General features: G+C 47.3%; 1 protein-coding gene across 1 annotated transcript in view; it reads right to left on the reverse strand.

The window, feature by feature from the left end:
• Window positions 1-3,536: 3,536 nt before the first annotated feature.
• Window positions 3,537-20,759, reverse strand: part of LOC123747527 (prolyl 4-hydroxylase subunit alpha-2) — a 51,400-nt gene continuing 34,177 nt past the window's right edge. The window contains exons 7-12 of the mRNA XM_069308779.1: window positions 19,447-19,632; window positions 17,748-17,815; window positions 16,152-16,266; window positions 7,341-7,469; window positions 6,386-6,551; window positions 3,537-6,103 (exon numbers count right to left, since the gene is read on the reverse strand). Coding sequence (XP_069164880.1) covers window positions 6,018-6,103; window positions 6,386-6,551; window positions 7,341-7,469; window positions 16,152-16,266; window positions 17,748-17,815; window positions 19,447-19,632 — 750 coding nt within the window. The 3' untranslated portion in view covers window positions 3,537-6,017. The remainder of the gene's footprint in view (window positions 6,104-6,385; window positions 6,552-7,340; window positions 7,470-16,151; window positions 16,267-17,747; window positions 17,816-19,446; window positions 19,633-20,759) is intronic.

Raw genomic sequence — 20,759 nt, forward strand, 5'->3', positions numbered from 1 at the left:
AGCAAATACTATTCATAATTTTAAAATTAGGTATGAAAGGGAAATGGGACCGGAGTCATTGCTGTAAACATCCGATGCTCGAAAGGCGGGATCCAAGAGTCAATGCTCGATCCTGCAGACACAAAGAGGTGAGTACAAATAGGCGAGTACACACACACTTACCTATTGGATTACACTTAGGTAATTGCACTCATTTTACCATTAATGTATCCCACCTTGTACTACTAACTCGTGCAGTATTTTGTGCTACTAACTCGTGCAGTATTTTGTACTACTAACTCGTGTAGTATTTTGTACTACTAACTCGTGTAGTATTTTGTTCTACTAACTCGTGTAGTATTTTGTACTACTAACTCGTGCAGTATTTTGTACTACTAACTCGTGTAGTATTTTGTACTACTAACTCGTGTAGTATTTTGTACTACTAACTCGTGTAGTATTTTGTGCTACTAACTCGTGTAGTATTTTGTACTACTAACTCGTGCAGTATTTTGTACTACTAACTCGTGTAGTATTTTGTACTACTAACTCGTGCAGTATTTTGTGCTACTAACTCGTGTAGTATTTTGTGCTACTAACTCGTGAAGTATTTTGTGCTCCTAACTCGTGTAGTATTTTGTGCTACTAACTCGTGTAGTATTTTGTGCTACTAACTCTTGAAGTATTTTGTGCTACTAACTCACCTAGTATTTTACAATCTAGAAATGCAATTCATCAGTATAATTTATCTGATCACCTCTTTATGCTGATGTAATTATGCGAATTCAAATTCTGTTACATTTATTTTTTATTCAATATTTCACCTTGTTGAAATTTCTCTTCAAATTCAATGTTTAGCTTCAGGACCTGCCCGAAAAGTTAGTGACTTTGCAAAAATATACCACTTAACAACTTATGTATTTTCAGAACCCATTGTACGTTCTTGTATATAAATAAATAAATAGTATGACAGAAAAGGCGATCCATTCCCCTCGAGAGGAAACTATAGATAACAAATGGCACTAAGAATATAATACACAGCTCATGTGTACAGCCCGAGGTCCAGCAGGAGAAAATTGTAATAGTGAAAACTCTTTATAGTCGAGAATAGTTGCACACTTGACAGGCCGAGACACCTGTTATCGCGCCAGATCTGATGTAATGGGTGTTGTTATCAGATATGTTATCTAGGAACATGCTTAGTGCATACATTAAGTGTGCTTATCAGTACTTAATCGCTAATTAAATGCGATTATCAGTGATGGGCATCTGTGTTTGTGTGATGTAACCCTAATTGTGCAAACTTGGGGGGGTCGAGCTTCAGTTCTTGGACCCCGCCTCTCAGTTGATAAGTGTGCTTATCAGTACTTAATCGCTACTTAAATGTGATTATCAGTGATAGGCATCAGTGTTTGAGTGGTGTAACACTGTGCTTACTTGGGGTCGAGCTTCAGTTCTTGGGCCTTGCCTCTCAGTGGAAGTGTGTTTGCGTGCGCACGTGCGTGTGTGAGTGTAAGCTTACCTCGATGTTTGAGGGGGGGTGTAACCCTAATTGAGCTTACATAGGGTTGTGCTTCAGTTCCTTGGCCCCACCTGTGTTTAAACATGTTTTGAACATGTGTGTGTATTTACTATTTGTATTTGTTTTACATTTGTGTGTCTGTGTGTGGGTAGAGCTTCAGCTCTTTGGAGCCACCTCTCAATAGTCAAACATGTTTAAACGTGTGTGTGTGTGTGTGTGTGTGTGTGTGTGTGTGTGTGTGTAAGCTCCCCTAGTTGTACTCTCCTATTTGTCACCTCTCAATGATCAAACATGTTTAATGCTTTACATTTGTGTCTGTGTGTTGGTTGAGCTTTGGATTTTTGGCCTCACCTCTCAACAGATGGAAAGTAATTTGTGTGATGTTATCAGAATCTTACGTGTCTCTGGGAGTTACATGGTTTCTCTCTCTCTTATTAGAGTTTATCGTTGTTTGACATCAGTTTTCAGGTATCATTAGTAGATGGTAAGTATTTGTGTGGCTCTATCAGTATAAGAATCATATTTGTCTCTGGAAGCTGCCCAAGACTGAATCAAAGTCTACTTGTTGAACTGAGTGAGAGAGTGTGTTTCCATCCATCCTATAGCTACAATTATTCAATAAAGAAAAAAATAATCAATCAATTGCAGGCGATGAGTCACAATAACGTGGCTGAAGTATGTTGACCAGACCACACACTAGAAATTGAAGGGACGACGACGTTTCGGTCCGTCCTGGACCATTCTCCACACGATTGGACCACAATCGACTTGAGAATGGTCCAGGACGGACCGAAACGTCGTCGTCCCTTCAATTTCTAGTGTGTGGTCTGGTCAACAATCAATCAATTGTTTAAAAGTTTATTAATTGCACTATTATACAAAGTCCCTAATTGAGATGTCATTGTTGTTATTCTGGTATATCGCTCTGCTCCACTCTGGTTCATTCTCTATCTCTGGACGTTTTGCATGTTCAACCACATCTTCAGAGACAAGTACCTTCTCTACCACATCGTCTGAGATGACCTCCATCTCGACCTCTTCATCTCTTAACTTGAATTTCATTGTAGGAGAATTCTTGTCATCTTCCTTATTATGCGTAGTCACATCCTCCCTCGGTGGGGGAACTGGCTCCCTCGTAAAAAAAATTAAGATTCCGTCAATATAAATATATATGTATATGACCATAACTCATACTAACAATTAAAAAAAAAAAGTACCCGCCAGGGAGACGGTCGGCCAAGCGGACAGCACGCTGGAATTGTGACCCTGTGGTCCCGGGTTCGATCCCGGGCGCCGGCGAGAAACAATGGGCAGAGTTTCTTTCACCCTATGCCCCTGTTACCTAGCAGTCATATCCCAGCTCCTTGTCATCATATCCCAGGTCCTTGTCGTCACACCCCAGCTGATCCTCGTCATCATATCCCAGTTCTTTATCCTCATATCCCTTCTATGCACCACATAATCATATTGGCCTAAAACATTCTCATAATTATCTTTCCTTTGGGTCTATCAAATCCGGGAAGGTTATTAAAGACTACAGTTATCTGACTGGCTAACCGGCAAGTTCACTTTAGTATATACTACAGTAAACTCAGTGTGTATGCACAGATAAGCCAGGTACACCTCTTAGTGTACGTATTCCTCAAGTGAGTTGATTAACCACCAGCTCTAACAAAAAGTGGCTTTAAACTTGACCGCTTAATCTTTTAAGTCGTGTTACCTGTATTTACCTGAGGGCCATCATGTCTCTAGTGGCCTCGACGGGGACAAGAGAACAAAAGTCACCTCTCCTCCATAGTTCTTGATGTACAGACTCATCTCTCGTTGTGGGGAACAATATTTATATAATTAGAAATAACTGATTCTATTAATTTTATTTCATCATAGGTTCGTGCACACATAAAAAAATATTTTAAGAGACGTGTAATATAAAATATGAAGTAATGATAGTATGTTCAATCTAATTCCCCCAACTCGTATACATGGGGATAAACCTTTATTTTTGCACTGGGGGAACACAAAATTATACACTATGCATATTTTATATTTTATGTATCCATGAATGATATGAATGTACAATATATATTTATTTTTTTGCTGTACAGTAGTCATAATTTTAAAAGGTGTCGTACACACGCATACATTCATTTTATATATATACTGTATATATACTGTATCAGAAAAATACATTTATAGGAACTAGATGAGCACAGTTTTTCTTGAACTGTGTTGTTGTTTTCAATATAAAGTATATGTTGTTTGTAGTATGTCATATTAGCGAATAATTGTTACAGTGTGTGTTATGCTACATTATGTGATTTTATGTGAAGTTATTCTGTTTCATCGTGATGTCATTTGTTGATATGCTACGGTTTGTGATATGTTGTGTTACAGTGTCACATATAATTTTGGAGACGCAATCCAACTCGTGTCACCTGCTGAGGGCACCTCTTGTGTCACCTGCTGAGGGCACCTCTTGTGTCACCTGCTGAGGGCACCTCTTGTGTCACCTGCTGAGGGCACCTCTTGTGTCACCTGCTGAGGGCACCTCTTGTGTCACCTGCTGAGGGCACCTCTTGTGTCACCTGCTGAGGGCACCTCTTGTGTACAAGCTTGGCGTCGTGTATGGCAGTACAGAAGAACCATGAACCGAGAAATGATTAGAATGAGTGCAAGAGTGTAAGTCATGGCTGGTTCAAGGGAGGATACCAAACCACTCGCTGGCTAAGGCTGACGTATATTACCTTATCACACGCAGGGTAAGGCTGATTCATCCGTTCATATCACATGGAAAGTAAGACCGACCCGGATGCTCTTATCACACGCTGAGTAAGGCTGACTCAGCCACGCGTATCGCACGCTGAGTATGATTAACTCATCCATTCATATCACAATTACATGTGAGTAAGACTGACTCTGATGTCTATCACATGGTGGGTACGGCTGACTCATCTGTCCACATCACATTATGAGTAAGACTGACTCAGAGGAACAACCCGCTCTCAAACTACAGTCATTAAAGCTGCATCCATTTGTATTTACAGTAGGTGTGTGAAGCATGTAGCAAGGTGCGCTTCAACATAGCAAGTGAACGAAGGGAGTTTGGGGAAAAATGGAAAGTAATCGACTGAGAAATATTTTCATTGCAGCATATCCTCTAAGAATGATAGTACCCATTGCGACTGTGGAGTATGTACAAAAAAAAACTATGGTGCTACCCCCCCCCCACCCCCCAAAAAAAATCCGTCGTGTACAATTGCCATTGTAAATGACCCGATAAAGAATGTAACAAGTACGCTTTCACAGGTCATGTATAGTACATGTTTTAGATTAGGCCGAAGCTTCCATATAATGGCTCTAGGATTGTTTATAATGGCCCTAGGGATTTTTATTATAATAGTCCTCGAATAAATTATAATAGGCCCAGAAGAGGTTAAGTAAGGTTGACATTTGTTTACCTAACCAACGTAATACCAGTAGCTCAAAACGCTGCCCATACTATAAGTTTGGAGAATGGGTTTGTTTTTTCACAGATGGTTGATGATGAAGCCACTCCAAGAGGTGGCACGGGCATGAATAGCCCGTAATGTTTTTCACACACGGAGGAAGAGGCTCCTGCCAGAGTAGCAGCGTTTAGTTAATAATTATGAGTCAGACTGACTCAGCTCTCCGTGTTGCGTGCTGAGTAAGGCGGACTCATCCGTCCCCAAATACTTCATTCCCGCAAAATAAGATAGAATAGTTATAGTTGGCTAAACTAAGGCACTGTCATGCACTCACTGTTATACTGGGCTATGACTCATCTGGTGCCCACTGAGGATTATGTTCAGTGCTTCACTCGTTATAAACTCAATACTATCATTACCTGCAAACGTTTTATCTTGTCACACTGAATCATAACATCAATGCCTTGTATTCTTGACTAGGATAACATCTGCATATGTCACTGCATGTCATGTCTGCCAAGATATGTTCACAGGTACTCGAGTGTGTTCTTCATGACCTGAATGGTTTCCGTGAAGGTGGTCACACGCACTCAGCTACCATCTCGTATACAGTCTTTCCAGTGTATGTGAATCATCACTATTTTCTCCCTTAGTCACCGGGCACGGGATTATATGGCAAAGTCATATAATCCCGGCCATTTGGCCGGGAAATGAAATAGCCTTTGGCCATTTTATCCTGAATTAATGCAGTTTCTTTTGTTCAAGTGGGAGTTTAATCAAGAGGAGGACGGTGATTGTCCAGTTCAAGACGGAGAGTTGGTGATGATTAGGTGGGCGTGCTGATGGATGCCAGTGGGTGGGAGTGCAGTGGGAGGCGGGCGGCACTTGACACACTAGGAAGGGGGGCTGCATCAGATGGAGGGAGGGAGGGAGGAGATCGGCACTGGAAAAAACATAGGGGTGTGGGTTGTGGAAGGTGGGCAGTATAGGAAGGGTTGTGGAAGGTGGGGAGTATAGGAAGGGTTGTGGAAGGTGGGCAGTATAGGAAGGGTTGTGGATGGTGGGCAGCACTAGGGGCTCGTCAACTTATCCCAGGTATTGAGGCCACAAGGATGCTGCAGGAACTGGTCGTTATAGTGGATCCATTTATTGCATACTGTAAGTGTTTAATAAACTATGTTAGAACAGCTTACACTAATATACGACACATGTAGTATTTTGATATCTTATTAGTTTTCCATGAGCAAAAAAAGAATGTTCCAGTATTAGTCATCTGTGCTATCTTTTGTATACATTAACTTATGGCACATTTATATAAACTTATTTATTGATATTTAAAGTGATCCGTCATATAAACACAAATTCAGTTAAAGTGGAGATAGGAATGACTTGTGAGGAGAAGGTTGTGTGGGGGAAGGAATGTGAGAGGCGCACTCACTCCACTTGGAGCCGTGGAGGACCGGACAGCCGCCATGTCTGGTGTTCTCGTCCCCTACACCGGAACGGTAGAGGTTCCACCAGAAGGCTGCTGACCCCCGCTTGGGCCAGATGGTCACACCGGCCCGAGGGAACACCGTCGCCCCTCCAGCCTCCACGTCAGACAGCTGCAACGATATGCTCTTACATTTCCGATGGCAAGACGCAAACTTGCATCTACTTGGAAAGAAACAGGGAACACAGGACATTTTGCTCAGGACAAAGACATCTGTTGGAGAACTCCATTAGCCAGCTTAGTCTCTAAAGCTTATACAAACACCGTTATGAGAAGTTAAGTCAGACTGGTTTTGTTGAAGAAACTCCAGCTACTGCTACATACTGCCCTCCACACTTAAATGAATTTACATTGTCCGACCGTTGTTTCAACTTATTTAAGTCCATTAAACGTTCATAAAATCATCCTTGTATTCCACTTTTTCTCCTAACTTTGAATCATGAGAAATTTGCCTTAAATAATTCTTAGTAACTAGATCGTTTATAAATAAGGTGTAGAGAAGAGTAGAGCATGGAGGCACCCGGCCACCAGGTGACAGTAACGCCACCTGGCGAGAGGAACCTTCAGTGACTCCTGCAGTACTCTACGTCACACGGCCCACACAATACTCGCCACCATACTTAACATAACACAACAATAAAACCCACATTATCACAATAAAATATATGTCCTTACAGATTGGTTGCTTACTGGTGCCTCGTGTAGTCCTCTCGAGTGAACACAGGGAGAGTGGACGCGTCCGCCAAGGGGGATCACCAGAGTACATGTTGCAATACTATCCCACAGGGTATCATCAAAAGACAACTCAGTACATAACAATCGGTGATGACTGCAATAATTCATGCACATAATGTGCTCTTCAACTAGGTGACATTTAGAGGAAAGAATTGCACCAACTCACGTAAACCATGAAGGTGGCCATCCGGTCGCCCATGAACCGTTCCCAGGGAGTGTAGACGGAGAGGTCCGGGTTGATCATGAGGTGGTCGGTATGCGTCACGTACAGTCCACCGATCCCGTAGTTGGCAACCTGTAGGTACCTCACCGCGTTACTTTATGGCAACCTGTAGGTACCTCACCGCGTTACTTTATGGCAACCTGTAGGTACCTCACCACGTTACTTTATGGCAACCTGTATGTCACCGTGTTACCGCATGGCAACCTGTATGTCACCACGTTACCATATGGTGTTACGACCCTGGGTCCATAATTGGCACTGCGAAAGAACCCATTACCCGGATTCATAAAGTAGTTACGCAAGCACGTACGTACATCTTTCCTCAATCTTTGGCGACTTTGTTTACAATTATTAAACAGTTAATGAGCTCCGAAGCACCAGGAGGCTGTTTATAATAATACCAACAGTTGATTGGGAAGGTTTTATGCTTGTAAACTGTTTAATAAATGTAATCAAAGATTGAGGAAAGATGTACACGTTCGTAAGTACTTGCGTAACTGCTTTATGAATGTCAGGTTCAGGATCATAACGCTCCTCTTTACATACAGGGACCATTCACTCCATTATTTTTGTGACAAGACCTGATTGTTTGGGATTGTTTTGAGCCCCAAGTGTTTACCTCTCTGAGGTGGCCTATTGGCCATGTGTAATTTTTTTTTATTTTTTTTTGTTTTTACATGCAAGCATGCGAGTTAAATTACAATAAAACAACAAATTGAAACCTAACAATAGAAAACAAGAAACCGCCGGCCAGAAGGACCGCCAGAACAACAATTACCAAAACTGGAAAGGTTACAGAAAATGCAGGATAAAAACACAAAAAGATACAAAACAGAAAACAGGCACAAACAAGCAAGCAAACCAAGTACATAGCAACAATTTAAAACAATTTAGCAGTATGAAACAAAACAGACAGAAGCGCCGGCCTGAAGGACCGACAACAAAGCACAACAGTATGAACAAAATGATATACAATAAGAAAGCATATCACACAACAAGCCAATAACAAACAAAATAAAATAAAAGACAATCACGACACATAAGCATAAAAGAAAATACATAGGGCACAGTAACAACACAAAAACAAATACATGAAGAATAACACACACACCAAACCACCCGCCTCGCCACAAACAAGGGAGAGGCACGGGCACAAACTACCAGATGGCAAACAAACAGCCAGAAGGGCACACAGTACAAGAGTAAGCACAATAGTAGAAAATCACCTGACATACTTGCCCGGAAACACGTCCCGAGGGAACCATACATGGAACGCCTCCCAGCGCAACCACTGCCCAGGGCCCTGACCATCCACTGGGAACGCCATATCATCCGGGACATCGGCAACAAACACCCGCAAACAGGGTACCCAAATGGTATCACTCCTGACCGGAGTGATTGGCACACGCTCCCACACCAATGGAACTGCCCCATCCTGAAAGGCCAGCGCCTCCTCGCAGATCGGTAACGCAGCAATCTGCAACCAGTGACCCAACGGCATCACAGACTCCGGTAACACGTCCCCCAACGTACTTCCTTAGAGGAGGGAGCCGGACAGAAGGCACAACCACAGGGGCACCAGCGTCCACGGGCACACCACCGAACGACTGCCGGGAAACCAAGCTGCGCACATCCTTCCGCAAGGTCACCACCAGGCCACGCCCAACACCATCATCCCCACCATCCCTGGCAGCAGAGGCCACCACGCCTCACCGCAGAGAGGCCTCCGGTGGAGAAGGAACAGCAGGCACATCCGAGACACGGACACCATCGTCAGCAGGCACATGGACTTCCGCCACCACTAACTGCGGAGCCAGCGACGCATCCGGAACCACTCCATCCACACCCGAAGACCCACATTCACTAAATTCCCCAACATCGGCCCAGGCAGACGACGAACGCCGGGAATGTTTAGGCACTGGCCTGAGATCGTCAGAGCCGGAAGCGGTCCCAGACACACGGGCACCACTAGCCGGACGAACGGACGCCCGTCGCAGAACGGCAGCAGCCTCGACCACAGGGGGAACCGGACCACACACATCAGGGGGCCCCACAGCCACCCCAGCACCCAGCACAGCCGGGACCCGAGGTAAGGATGCAGGGCCAGGCGCAGCAGCTGAAGACGGGTGAGCATACGGCGATGCCTCACAGGGAGCAACAGGAAGGCCCACGGGAGCAGCAGGGCCAGTGACAGGAGCAGGAGTAACATCCGACGGTACCACAACATCCGGAGGAGGGTCAGCGACAACCTGGAGAACGTCGGGCGACGCTGGGGGAGCCTCAGCAACTAATGGGACGTTCACCTCCTCACCCCCGGAGTCCTCGTCCAGTGGGAGCGGCGGGAAATCCTCTTCCCGGAACAAGTTGACTGGAGCAACCTGAGCCGCATCGCACCCGGCAGCCTGATGCCCCAACAGGCCACACCGGAAACAGGTACAAGGTTGCCGGGCATAGTACACCCGGACGAAGTACCCCAGAAGCCAGACCGAAGATGGAATATCTGACCGCAGGCGCATCCCTAAGGTGCGAATGTTCGCCCGCCTACTTGCATACCTCCCTCAGGAGAGCGTGTTCACCCGCACACTGACGACCGCTCCAAACCGCTGAAAGTAACGTCGGAGAAGGTCCTCGGGAATCTCCAGGGGCGCTCCATGCACACTGACATAAGTCAGGGCACCACTACGGTCCGAGATGGACACAGAGCCGGCACCACCCGGCAACGGCAACGAACGCCCTTCGTAACGATGGAGGAAGTCACGATACTCCTCCTCCTGCACGAACTTGATAACAACCCGGTGGGCAGTTACAAGCTCAATACCATAAATGGCCATCACAGGGATACGGAGCATGTCGCACATAACCATCTCTATATCTGCATATCCAGCACGACCAGTGAATACAGGCCCACGGAGTTCACGCGCTTAACAGGAGGAAGGGGGCTACCCATGGCAAGCTCGCCACGTCAACACGCAGCCAGGTAGCAACAGCAGGGGGGGCACAGACGCCCACACCCCTGCCGACGAAAACGGCAAACACCCCAAACTACCAGAGGCCAGACGACACGTCTGTACCTCACGGCAGCTCCAGGTGGACTCCTGCCACGTGTGAAGTTGTTAGTGTCGGGTGCTATCCCTTAAGGAACGTAGACTTACCTCTAGTTTGCTGTTTGTAACCCTCGTTTCCTGCTTATGTGGATTCAGGAAGGTAACGTAAGATCGAAGTAGTAAGGTAATTATTGTACTTTGGGGGAATTAGGGTTAATAAATATTATATTAAGGTAAATGTTAACTGGAGTTTCCGTCACCTGCACTGTGTAGGGAGTCAGGCGATCACTATAGACAACAGACCATTTATTTGGTATCTTTTATTCTTTTGCTGTGAATCGTTTCCCTGGGGGCCGGGCCTTACCTAACCCCAGTAGTTGCTTACTCTATTACCTTAAACATTGACCCTACAAAGCAAATACTCATGTACAACATATGGCAACCTGTGTGTCACTGTATTACTGTATGGCAACCAGTATGTCACCGTGTTACTGTATGGCAACCAGTATGTCACCGTGTTACTGTATGGCAACCAGTATGTCACCGTGTTACTGTATGGCAACCAGTATGTCAAAGTGTTACTGTATGGCAACCAGTATGTCACCGTGTTACTGTATGGCAACCAGTATGTCACCGTGTTACTGTATGGCAACCAGTATGTCACCGTGTTACTGTATGGCAACCAGTATGTCACCGTGTTACTGTATGGCAACCGGTATGTCACCGTGTTACTGTATGGCAACCTGTATGTCACTGTGTTACTGTATGGCAACCTGTATGTCACCGTGTTACTATATGGCAACCTGTATGTCACCGTGTTACTGAATGGCAACCTGCATGTCAACGCTACTATATGGCAACCTGTATGTCACCGCGTTGCTATATGGCAACCTGCATGTCACCGTACTGCTATATGGAAACCTGTATGTCACTGCGTTACTGTATGGCAACCTTTATGTCACCATGTTACTATATGTCAGCCTGTAAGCATGTCACTGTTACTATATGGCAACCTGTATGTCAGTTTAACTATATGTAAACCTGTCAGCATGTTACCATGTTACTGTATGACAACCTTTATGTAACTGTGTTACTATATGGCATCCTGTCAGCATGTCACCATGTTACTATATGGCATCCTGTAAGCATGTCACCATGTTACTATATATGGCATCCTGTAAGCATGTCACCTTGTTACAGTATGGCAACCTGTCAGCACGTCACCTTGTTACAGTATGACAACCTGTCAGCACGTCACCTTGTTACAGTATGGCAACCTGTCAGCACGTCACCTTGTTACAGTATGGCAACCTGTCAGCACGTCACCTTGTTACAGTATGGCAACCTGTCAGCACGACACCTTGTTACAGTATGGCAACCTGTCAGCACGTCACCTTGTTACAGTATGGCAACCTGTCAGCACGTCACCGTGTGACTTTATGGCAACCTGTCAGCACGTCACCTTGTTACAGTATGGCATCCTGTAAGCATGTCACCGTGTTACTTTATGGCAACCTGTCAGCACGTCACCTTGTTACAGTATGGCAACCCACGAGGGAGACATGAGTACCACAACTGGCAGTTTGTGTCCGTGGCTGGCCCGCTCGGCTCCTGTTTTGGGTTGGTCATGGTGATACATAGCTGGTCATGGTGATACATAGCTGGTCATGGTGATACATAGCTGGTCACGGTGATACATAGCTGGTCATGGTGATACATAGCTGGTCATGGTGATACATAGCTGGTCACGGTGATACATAGCTGGTCATGGTGATACATAGCTGGTCATGGTGATACATAGCTGGTCATGGTGATACATAGCTGGTCATGGTGATACATAGCTGGTCACGGTGATACATAGCTGGTCACAGTGATACATAGCTGGTCATGGTGATACATAGCTGGTCACGGTGATACATAGCTGGTCATGGTGATACATAGTTGGTCACGGTGATACATAGCTGGTCACAGTGATACATAGCTGGTCATGGTGATACATAGCTGGTCACGGTGATACATAGCTGGTCATGGTGATACATAGCTGGTCACGGTGATACATAGCTGGTCATGGTGATACATAGCTGGTCATGGTGATACATAGTTGGTCACGGTGATACATAGCTGGTCATGGTGATACATAGCTGGTCACAGTGATACATAGCTGGTCATGGTGATACATAGTTGGTCATGGTGATACATAGCTGGTCATGGTGATACATAGTTGGTCATGGTGATACATAGCTGGTCATGGTGATACATAGCTGGTCACAGTGATACATAGCTGGTCATGGTGATACATAGCTGGTCATGGTGATACATAGCTGGTCACAGTGATACATAGCTGGTCATGGTGATACATAGCTGGTCATGGTGATACATAGCTGGTCATGGTGATACATAGCTGGTCATGGTGATACATAGCTGGTCACGGTGATACATAGCTGGTCACGGTGATACATAGCTGGTCATGGTGATACATAGCTGGTCATGGTGATACATAGCTGGTCACGGTGATATATAGCTGGTCATGGTGATACATAGCTGGTCATGGTGATACATAGCTGGTCATGGTGATACATAGCTGGTCATGGTGATACATAGCTGGTCACGGTGATACATAGCTGGTCATGGTGATACATAGCTGGTCACGGTGATATATAGCTGGTCATGGTGATACATAGCTGGTCATGGTGATACATAGCTGGTCATGGTGATACATAGCTGGTCATTGTGATACATAGCTGGTCATGGTGATACATAGCTGGTCATGGTGATACATAGCTGGTCATGGTGATACATAGCTGGTCACGGTGATACATAGCTGGTCATGGTGATACATAGCTGGTCATGGTGATACATAGCTGGTCATGGTGATACATAGCTGGTCTTAGTGACATACAGCTTGGTCATTTTTTTTTTTTTTTTTTTTTTTTTACATGCAAAGCATGCAATTTAAATACAATAAAAACGAGAAAAAAACACAGAAAACAAAACAAAACAAAATAGACCACCGGCCAGAAGGGCTGACAGCTCAGTACAACAAAATACAAACACGATAAATGCAGTGAAAAACACAGACATCAAGACACAAAATAGAAAACAATTGTCAAACAAGCAAGCACATTAACATCGCAAAACAAAACATCATAAACAAAACAAACATCAAGATGCATAACAAAAAACATAACAGGACAAGCACAATACACAACAAAAAATAAACAAAATAATAAACAAGTACAACATGTAAAGTAATAATTAAAACACCAGTGCAAACGTACAGCACAGAAACAAGACATGAATAAAAACACCCACACCAAACCAACCGCCCCGCAACAAACCAATAATAACCAAGCAACCCATGCAAATCAGAAAATAAACATAGGTACATACACAACAACAAACACGCATCGGCCTGAAGGACCGAGAACAAAACACAACATAAAGGACATCATGAAACAAAACAAGAAAATCGCACAACACACAACAAGATAAGAATAAAAACACATGCGAGCAATGCAGAAGGATAACATACATGTCAAAGTAAAATCAGCTTACATATTTGCCCGGGAATAGGGATACCGCACATGAAACGCCTCCCAAATCAGCCACCTCCCCCAAGAGGCTTTACCCACCACCGGGGGCGCCATGTGAAGCGGAACCCCGGCAACAAACACTCGCAGACAGGGAACCCATATGGTGTCCTTCTGGACGCGAGTATCCGCCACCCTATCCCATACACCTGGAACCCGCTCATCAGAAAAGTCCTCCGGCTTCTCAGACAGCAGGAACTCGGCAACCCAGGCCTCCAGGTCCACCATAGTAGGGGGCCGGACAGAGGGCACCACCACAGGGGCACCAGCGGCCACGGGCACACCACCAGACGACTGCAGGGAACCAAGGCGGCGCGCATCCTTTCTCAAAGTCACCACCAGGCCACGCCCAGCACCAGCATCCTCACCACCCCTTGCACCGAAAGCCACCACACCCCACTGCGGAGAGCCCCCTGGGTGGGGAAGGAACAGCAGGCACACCCGAGACACAGTCACCAGCCCCAGCAGGCACATGTACCTCCGCCACCACCAACTGTGGAGACAACGACTCATCCGGAGCCACGCCTTCAACACCTGAAGACCCACAGTCACTGAATTCCCCAACATCAGCCCAGGCAGTAGACGAACGCCTGGAATGTTTGGGCTCCGGCCGGATATCGTCAGAGCCGAAAGCAGATCCAGAAGCACGGGCACCACTAGCCGGACGAACCGACGCCCGAAGCAGAACGGCAGCAGCCTCTACCACAGGAGGAACCGGACCACACACAGCAGGAGGCTCCGCAACCACCCCAGCACCCAGCATAGCAGGGACCCGAGGCGTGGACGCAGGGCCAGGATCCGCATCCGAAGTTGAGGAAGCAGACGGCGATGCTCCACAGGGGTCACCAGGAAGGTCCACGGGATCGGCAGGGCCAGAGACATGGACATAAGGAACATCCGACGGCACTGCAACACCCGGAGGAGGGTCTGCGACAACCGGGGGAATGTCGGGTGACGCTGGGGGAGCCCCAGCAGCGAACGGGACGCTCACCTCCTCACCCCCGGAGTCCTCCTCCAGAGGGAGCGGCGGGAAATCCTCTTCACGGAACAAGTTCACGGGAGCGACCGGATCAGCAGTACACCCGGCAGCCTGATGCCCCAACAAGCCACACCGGAAGCAAGTACGGGGTTGTCGGGCATAAAACACCCACACGTAGTAACCCAACAGCCGGACAGAGGACGGAATGTCCGACCTCAGTCGCATCCCGAGGGTCCGAATGTTGGTCTTCACACCCGAATACGTGCCAGACGAAAGTGAGTTCATCCGCACACTGATGACGGAGCCGTACCTCTGGAAGAATCGCCGTAGGAGTCTCAGGAAACTCCATGGGGGCGCCATGAACACTGACATACGTCACAGCACCACTACGGTCCGAAATGGTCACAGACCCGGAGCCTTCCTGCAGCTGCAAAGTACGTCCCTCGTACCTCCGTAGAAAATCACGGTACACCACCTCACCCACAAACTTAATGATGACACGGTGAGCAGTGACCAGCTCAACATCATATACGTCCCGAACCGGGACTCGAAGCATGTCACTCAATACCACGTCCACCAGCGGGTAACCAATACGGCCAGTAAACTCCAATCCGATGGAGTTTAACCGCACGACAGCGGGAACAGGGCCGCCCATCGCAAAACACGCCACGTCCCCACCACCAGGAAAAGCAGGGAGGGTAGACACCCCCCACACCCCCTGCTGGTGAAAACGGCAACTACCTCAAACTGCCGGGGCGGACAAGCGACACGTCCTCACTCAACGGCAGCGCAGGTGGAACCTAGCTGGTCTTAGTGACATACAGCTAGGTCATGGTAGCGGCGGCGGCAGCAGCAGGAGTAGTAGAAGTAGCCGCCGCCGCCGCCGCCGCCGTCCGTCCGTCCGTCCGTCCTATCACTTATGTGTCGCATTCGTAACGGAACTTTTTCTGACTAATCCGTTAAAAATAAGACGTATAAGTACAAATTATAGCGTTGATAATATTGAGGTTTCAACATACCGGCTTCTACAGGTCAGGTGGATTGACTGGGTTCCAACCTCTGTGGTTAGGTAAAATAGTTACATTTGTGTGTGTTTAGAGCAAGGCTACTGGAGAGACTAAGGGAGTGTGGCAGTACCCACCTGGTAGTCCTCCCCGGCGGACGGCCGGAGAGCATGCAGCCCCGTCGTCATCTCCACCTTCTTACTCAGGTTCACCAGCAGCGTATCTGGCTCATCAATCTCTCGTAACCAGGCGCTGCAACATTCAACATATGTCAAACATTCTTTGCAACATAATAGGATATTATTTCCCCCCCCCCCGGCCCCTCCCCACCCATTTCACGTGTTACCTTGGTAACTGCTCAGGAAAATGTTCCTTTGTTGCTCCAGCAACAAGGGAACATAATGTGGGCAGGGCACAGTGCTCAATATCCACTATTACTGCCCACATTATGTGGGCAGTAATAGTGGATACTGAGCACTCCTTAGTGACACTGTACACTTACCAGTGACCTCGTGCACTTCCCAGTGACCTCGTGCACTTCCCAGTGACCTCGTGCACTTCCCAGTGACCCCATGCACTTCCCAGTGACCTCGTGCACTTCCCAGTGACCTCGTGCACTTCCCAGTGACCTCGTGCACTTCCCAGTGACCTCGTGCACTTCCCAGTGACCTCGTGCACTTCCCAGTGACCCAGTGCACTTCTCAGTGATCCCGTGCACTTCCCAGTGACCTCGTGCACTTCCCAGTGACCTCGTGCACTTCCCAGTGACCCAGTGCACTTCTCAGTGATCCCGTGCACTTCCCAGTGACCTCGTGCACTTCCCAGTGACCTCGTGCACTTTCTAGTGACCTTGTGCACTTCCTAGTAACCTTGAGCACTGCCCAGTGACCCCGTGCACTTCCCAGTGATCCCGTGCACTTCCCAGTGATCCCGTGCACTTTCCAGTGACCTTGTGCACTTCCCAGTGACCTTGTGCACTTTCCAGTGACCCCGTGCACTTCCCAGTGATCCCGTGCACTTCCCAGTGATCCCGTGGTGCACTTACCAGTGACCTTGTGCACTTTCCAGTGACCTTGTGCCCTTTCCAGTGACCTTGTGCACTTCCCAGTGACCTAGTGCACTTCCCAATGACCTAGTGCACTTACCAGTCACCTCGTGCACTTACCAGTCACCTCGTGCACTTCCCAGTGACCATGCGCACTTCCCAGTGACCATGTGCACTTCCCAGTGACCTTGTGCACTTCCCAGTAACCTTGTGCACTTACCAGTGACCCCGTGCACTTTCCAGTGACCCCGTGCACTTTCCAGTGACCCCGTGCACTTTCCAGTGACCTCGTGCACTTCCCAGTGACCTAGTGCACTTTCCAGTGACCCCGTGCACTTCCCATTGATCACGTGCACTTATCAGTGACCCCGTGCACTTTCCAGTGACCCCGTGCATTTCCCAGTGACCTCGTGCACTTCCCAGTGACCTAGTGCACTTTCCAGTGACCCCGTGCACTTCCCAGTGATCACGTGCACTTATCAGTGACCCCGTGCACTTTCCAGTGACCCCGTGAACTTCCCAGTGACCTCGTGCACTTCCCAGTGACATAGTGCACTTTCCAGTGACCCCGTGAACTTCCCAGTGACCCCGTGCACTTCCCAGTGATCACGTGCACTTAACAGTGACCCCGTGAACTTCCCAGTGATCACGTGCACTCGGTGGTGCCCAGCGGCAGATCTCTACTTACTTTTTGCTGGTCCTGATCATGCTGGTGATGAAGCCTCCGTCAGGGCCCCGGTGGCGGGAGGTGGCGAGCTACGGGACACAACACAGGTCATCAGCTGATACTGGTAAACACAGGTCATCAGCTGATACTGGTAAACACAGGTCATCAGCTGATACTGGTAAACAAAGGTCATCAGCTGATACTGGTAAACAAAGGTCATCAGCTGATACTGGTAAACACAGGTCATCAGCTGATACTGGTAAACACACGTGTGATAAGCGATCCACTTCACATGTGATCAGCTGATACAGGTAAACACGTGAACAGCTGATATAGATAAAAACAGGTGATCAGCTGATACTGGTAAACAAATGATGTAAGTGAACACAGCCGATTTAAATAAATACATTTACTTTAAAGATATAAAACACAGACATCTAAACTCTCATTAAATTATGTTTCACAGGTTGGAAGACAAGGCTGGGTGACAGACAAGAAGAGAGGGTTGGGTGACAGACAAGAAGAGAGGGTTGGGTGACAGACAAGAAGAGAGGGTTGGGTGACAGACAAGAGAGGGTTGGGTGACAGACAAGAGAGGGCTGGGTGACAGACAAGAGAGGGCTGGGTGACAGACAAGAAGAGAGGGTTGGGTGACAGACAAGAAGAGAGGGTTGGGTGACAGACAAGAGAGGGCTGGGTGACAGACAAGAAAGGGCTGGGTGACAGACAAGAAGAGAGGGTTGGGTGACAGACAAGAAGAGAGGGATGGGTGACAGGCAAGAGGAGAGGGCTGGGTGACAGTCAAGAAGAGTGGTCTGAGTGACAGACAAGAAGAGAGGTCTGGGTGACAGACAAGAAGAGGGGGCTGGGTGACAGTCAAGAAGAGAGGGCTGGGTGATAGGCAAGAGGAAAGGGCTGGGTGACAGTCAAGAAGAGAGGGCTGGGTGACAGTCAAGAAGAGAGGGCTGGGTGACAGTCAAGAAGAGAGGGCTGGGTGACAGTCAAGAAGAGAGGGCTGGGTGACAGGCAAGAGGAGAGGGCTGGGTGACAGACAAGAGGAGAGGGCTGGGTGACAGACAAGAAGAGAGGGCTGGGTGACAGTCAAGAAGAGAGGGCTGGGTGACAGGCAAGAGGAGAGGGCTGGGTGACAGACAAGAGGAGAGGGCTGGGTGACAGACAAGAAGAGAGGGCTGGGTGACAGTCAAGAAGAGAGGGCTGGGTGACAGTCAAGAGGAGAGGGCTGGGTGACAGTCAAGAAGAGAGGGCTGGGTGACAGGCAAGAAGAGAGGGCTGAGTGACAGACAAGAGGAAAGGGCTGGGTGACAGTCAAGAAGAGAGGGCTGGGTGACAGTCAAGAAGAGAGGGCTGGGTGACAGTCAAGAAGAGAGGGCTGGGTGACAGTCTAGAAGAGAGGGCTGGGTGACAGGCAAGAGGAGAGGGCTGGGTGACAGACAAGAAGAGAAAGGCTGGGTGACAGTCAAGAAGAGAGGGCTGGGTGACAGACAAGAAGAGAGGGTTGGGTGACAGTCAAGAAGAGAGGGCTGGGTGACAGTCAAGAAGAGTGGTCTGGGTGACAGACAAGAAGAGAGGTCTGGGTGACAGACAAGAAGAGGAGCCTGGGTGACAGTCAAGAAGAGAGGGCTGGGTGACAGACAAGAAGAGAGGGCTGGGTGACAGGCAAGCAGACAGGGGCCGGGTGACAGGCAAGGAGGGGGCGCACCTTGGGCTTGGCCCTCTGGATGATATCGTCAGTCTGACGCTCGGTGAGGAAGTCGTGGAGGACCACGATGTAAGGGTCCAGCGACATCTCCTCCAGCTGAAGCGGCATCAGTGAGAAGTAACCGTGGGCGTGTGGGTGGGAGTGGCCGACAAGACGACACACCAGCGATGACTCCACCTCCACGGGCTGTTATGAACCACAAGTCAAATATTTAGTGTTATCATTCCGTCGCTTCCCTGTTCCCACACACAGCTATGCTGTACATTTCCTCTCACCCCTTCACCCCCACCCTGATAGTACTCAGAGTATGGGTAACGATGTGTATCTGTGCTATAACCGACGGCTCTGTAGAAGAAGGTGGACGATGTACCGGATGTGCATGTAATATATTTGAACAATCTTCTCTCGTACATACAACAATGAAGCGCGTCAGTGACTGGGCAAGTACAACTCAAACCGAGCTTGCAGGCATATACCTTGCCACTGAATTTTTAAAAGACAAAGGCAGTGGACTTATATACTGTGACTCGCAGAGTGCACTCCTGGCATTGAACGCGCATAGTAATAACACCCAGAAAATAATCAGTGATATTCGAATGAATGTTTTAGCTGCTAAAGAAAAGAGATTTGAAATTAAATTCTTATGGATACCATCACATGTTGGCATCTCAAGGTATGTCACTGTTGATATGCTTGCAAAGACAGCCTGTAGAAAACCAGTAATAGAAATTGATATGGGTGTTTCATTAGCAGTAACAAAGAGAATTCTTAAACAAATATCTAATGAAGATCTCACCGACCTAACAAATTCACAAAGACCTGAAAGTTGTAGCATTAAATATTATGATAAATATCATGAGGAGACATTCACATATGGGACTAATAGAACAAGAACCCGGCAATGTGATGTTATAGTGGCCAGAATACGCCTGGGATATAGACGTATCTGGCAGCTTTCTCAAAACCCAAATGTCGAGTACACAATGTGTCAACTTTGTGAAAGAGAAAACATGCACTCTCTTGAACATTATATTGTAGAATGCCCCATATTGACTGACTTTCGCCCTCCTGGGCTAAGGTATACTGAACTCTGTAACTACTATATGAGTACTGGAACACTTGATGATATATTGGACTTGTACCCTAGATTGATCATGTAATGTATCAATTATACAATGAATGTATGTGATGTAACTATATAACCTAAGCTTGTGAAAGCACCTTAATCACCTTCAGTGATTAAGTGCTTAATTGCACACTAGTTTCTCTATCAGCTATCTCACCCTGTCAGTAAAAGAGACAAATGTATGTAT

This window comes from Procambarus clarkii, chromosome 63 (assembly GCF_040958095.1).
Source record: "Procambarus clarkii isolate CNS0578487 chromosome 63, FALCON_Pclarkii_2.0, whole genome shotgun sequence".
Classification (NCBI taxonomy): domain Eukaryota; kingdom Metazoa; phylum Arthropoda; class Malacostraca; order Decapoda; family Cambaridae; genus Procambarus; species Procambarus clarkii.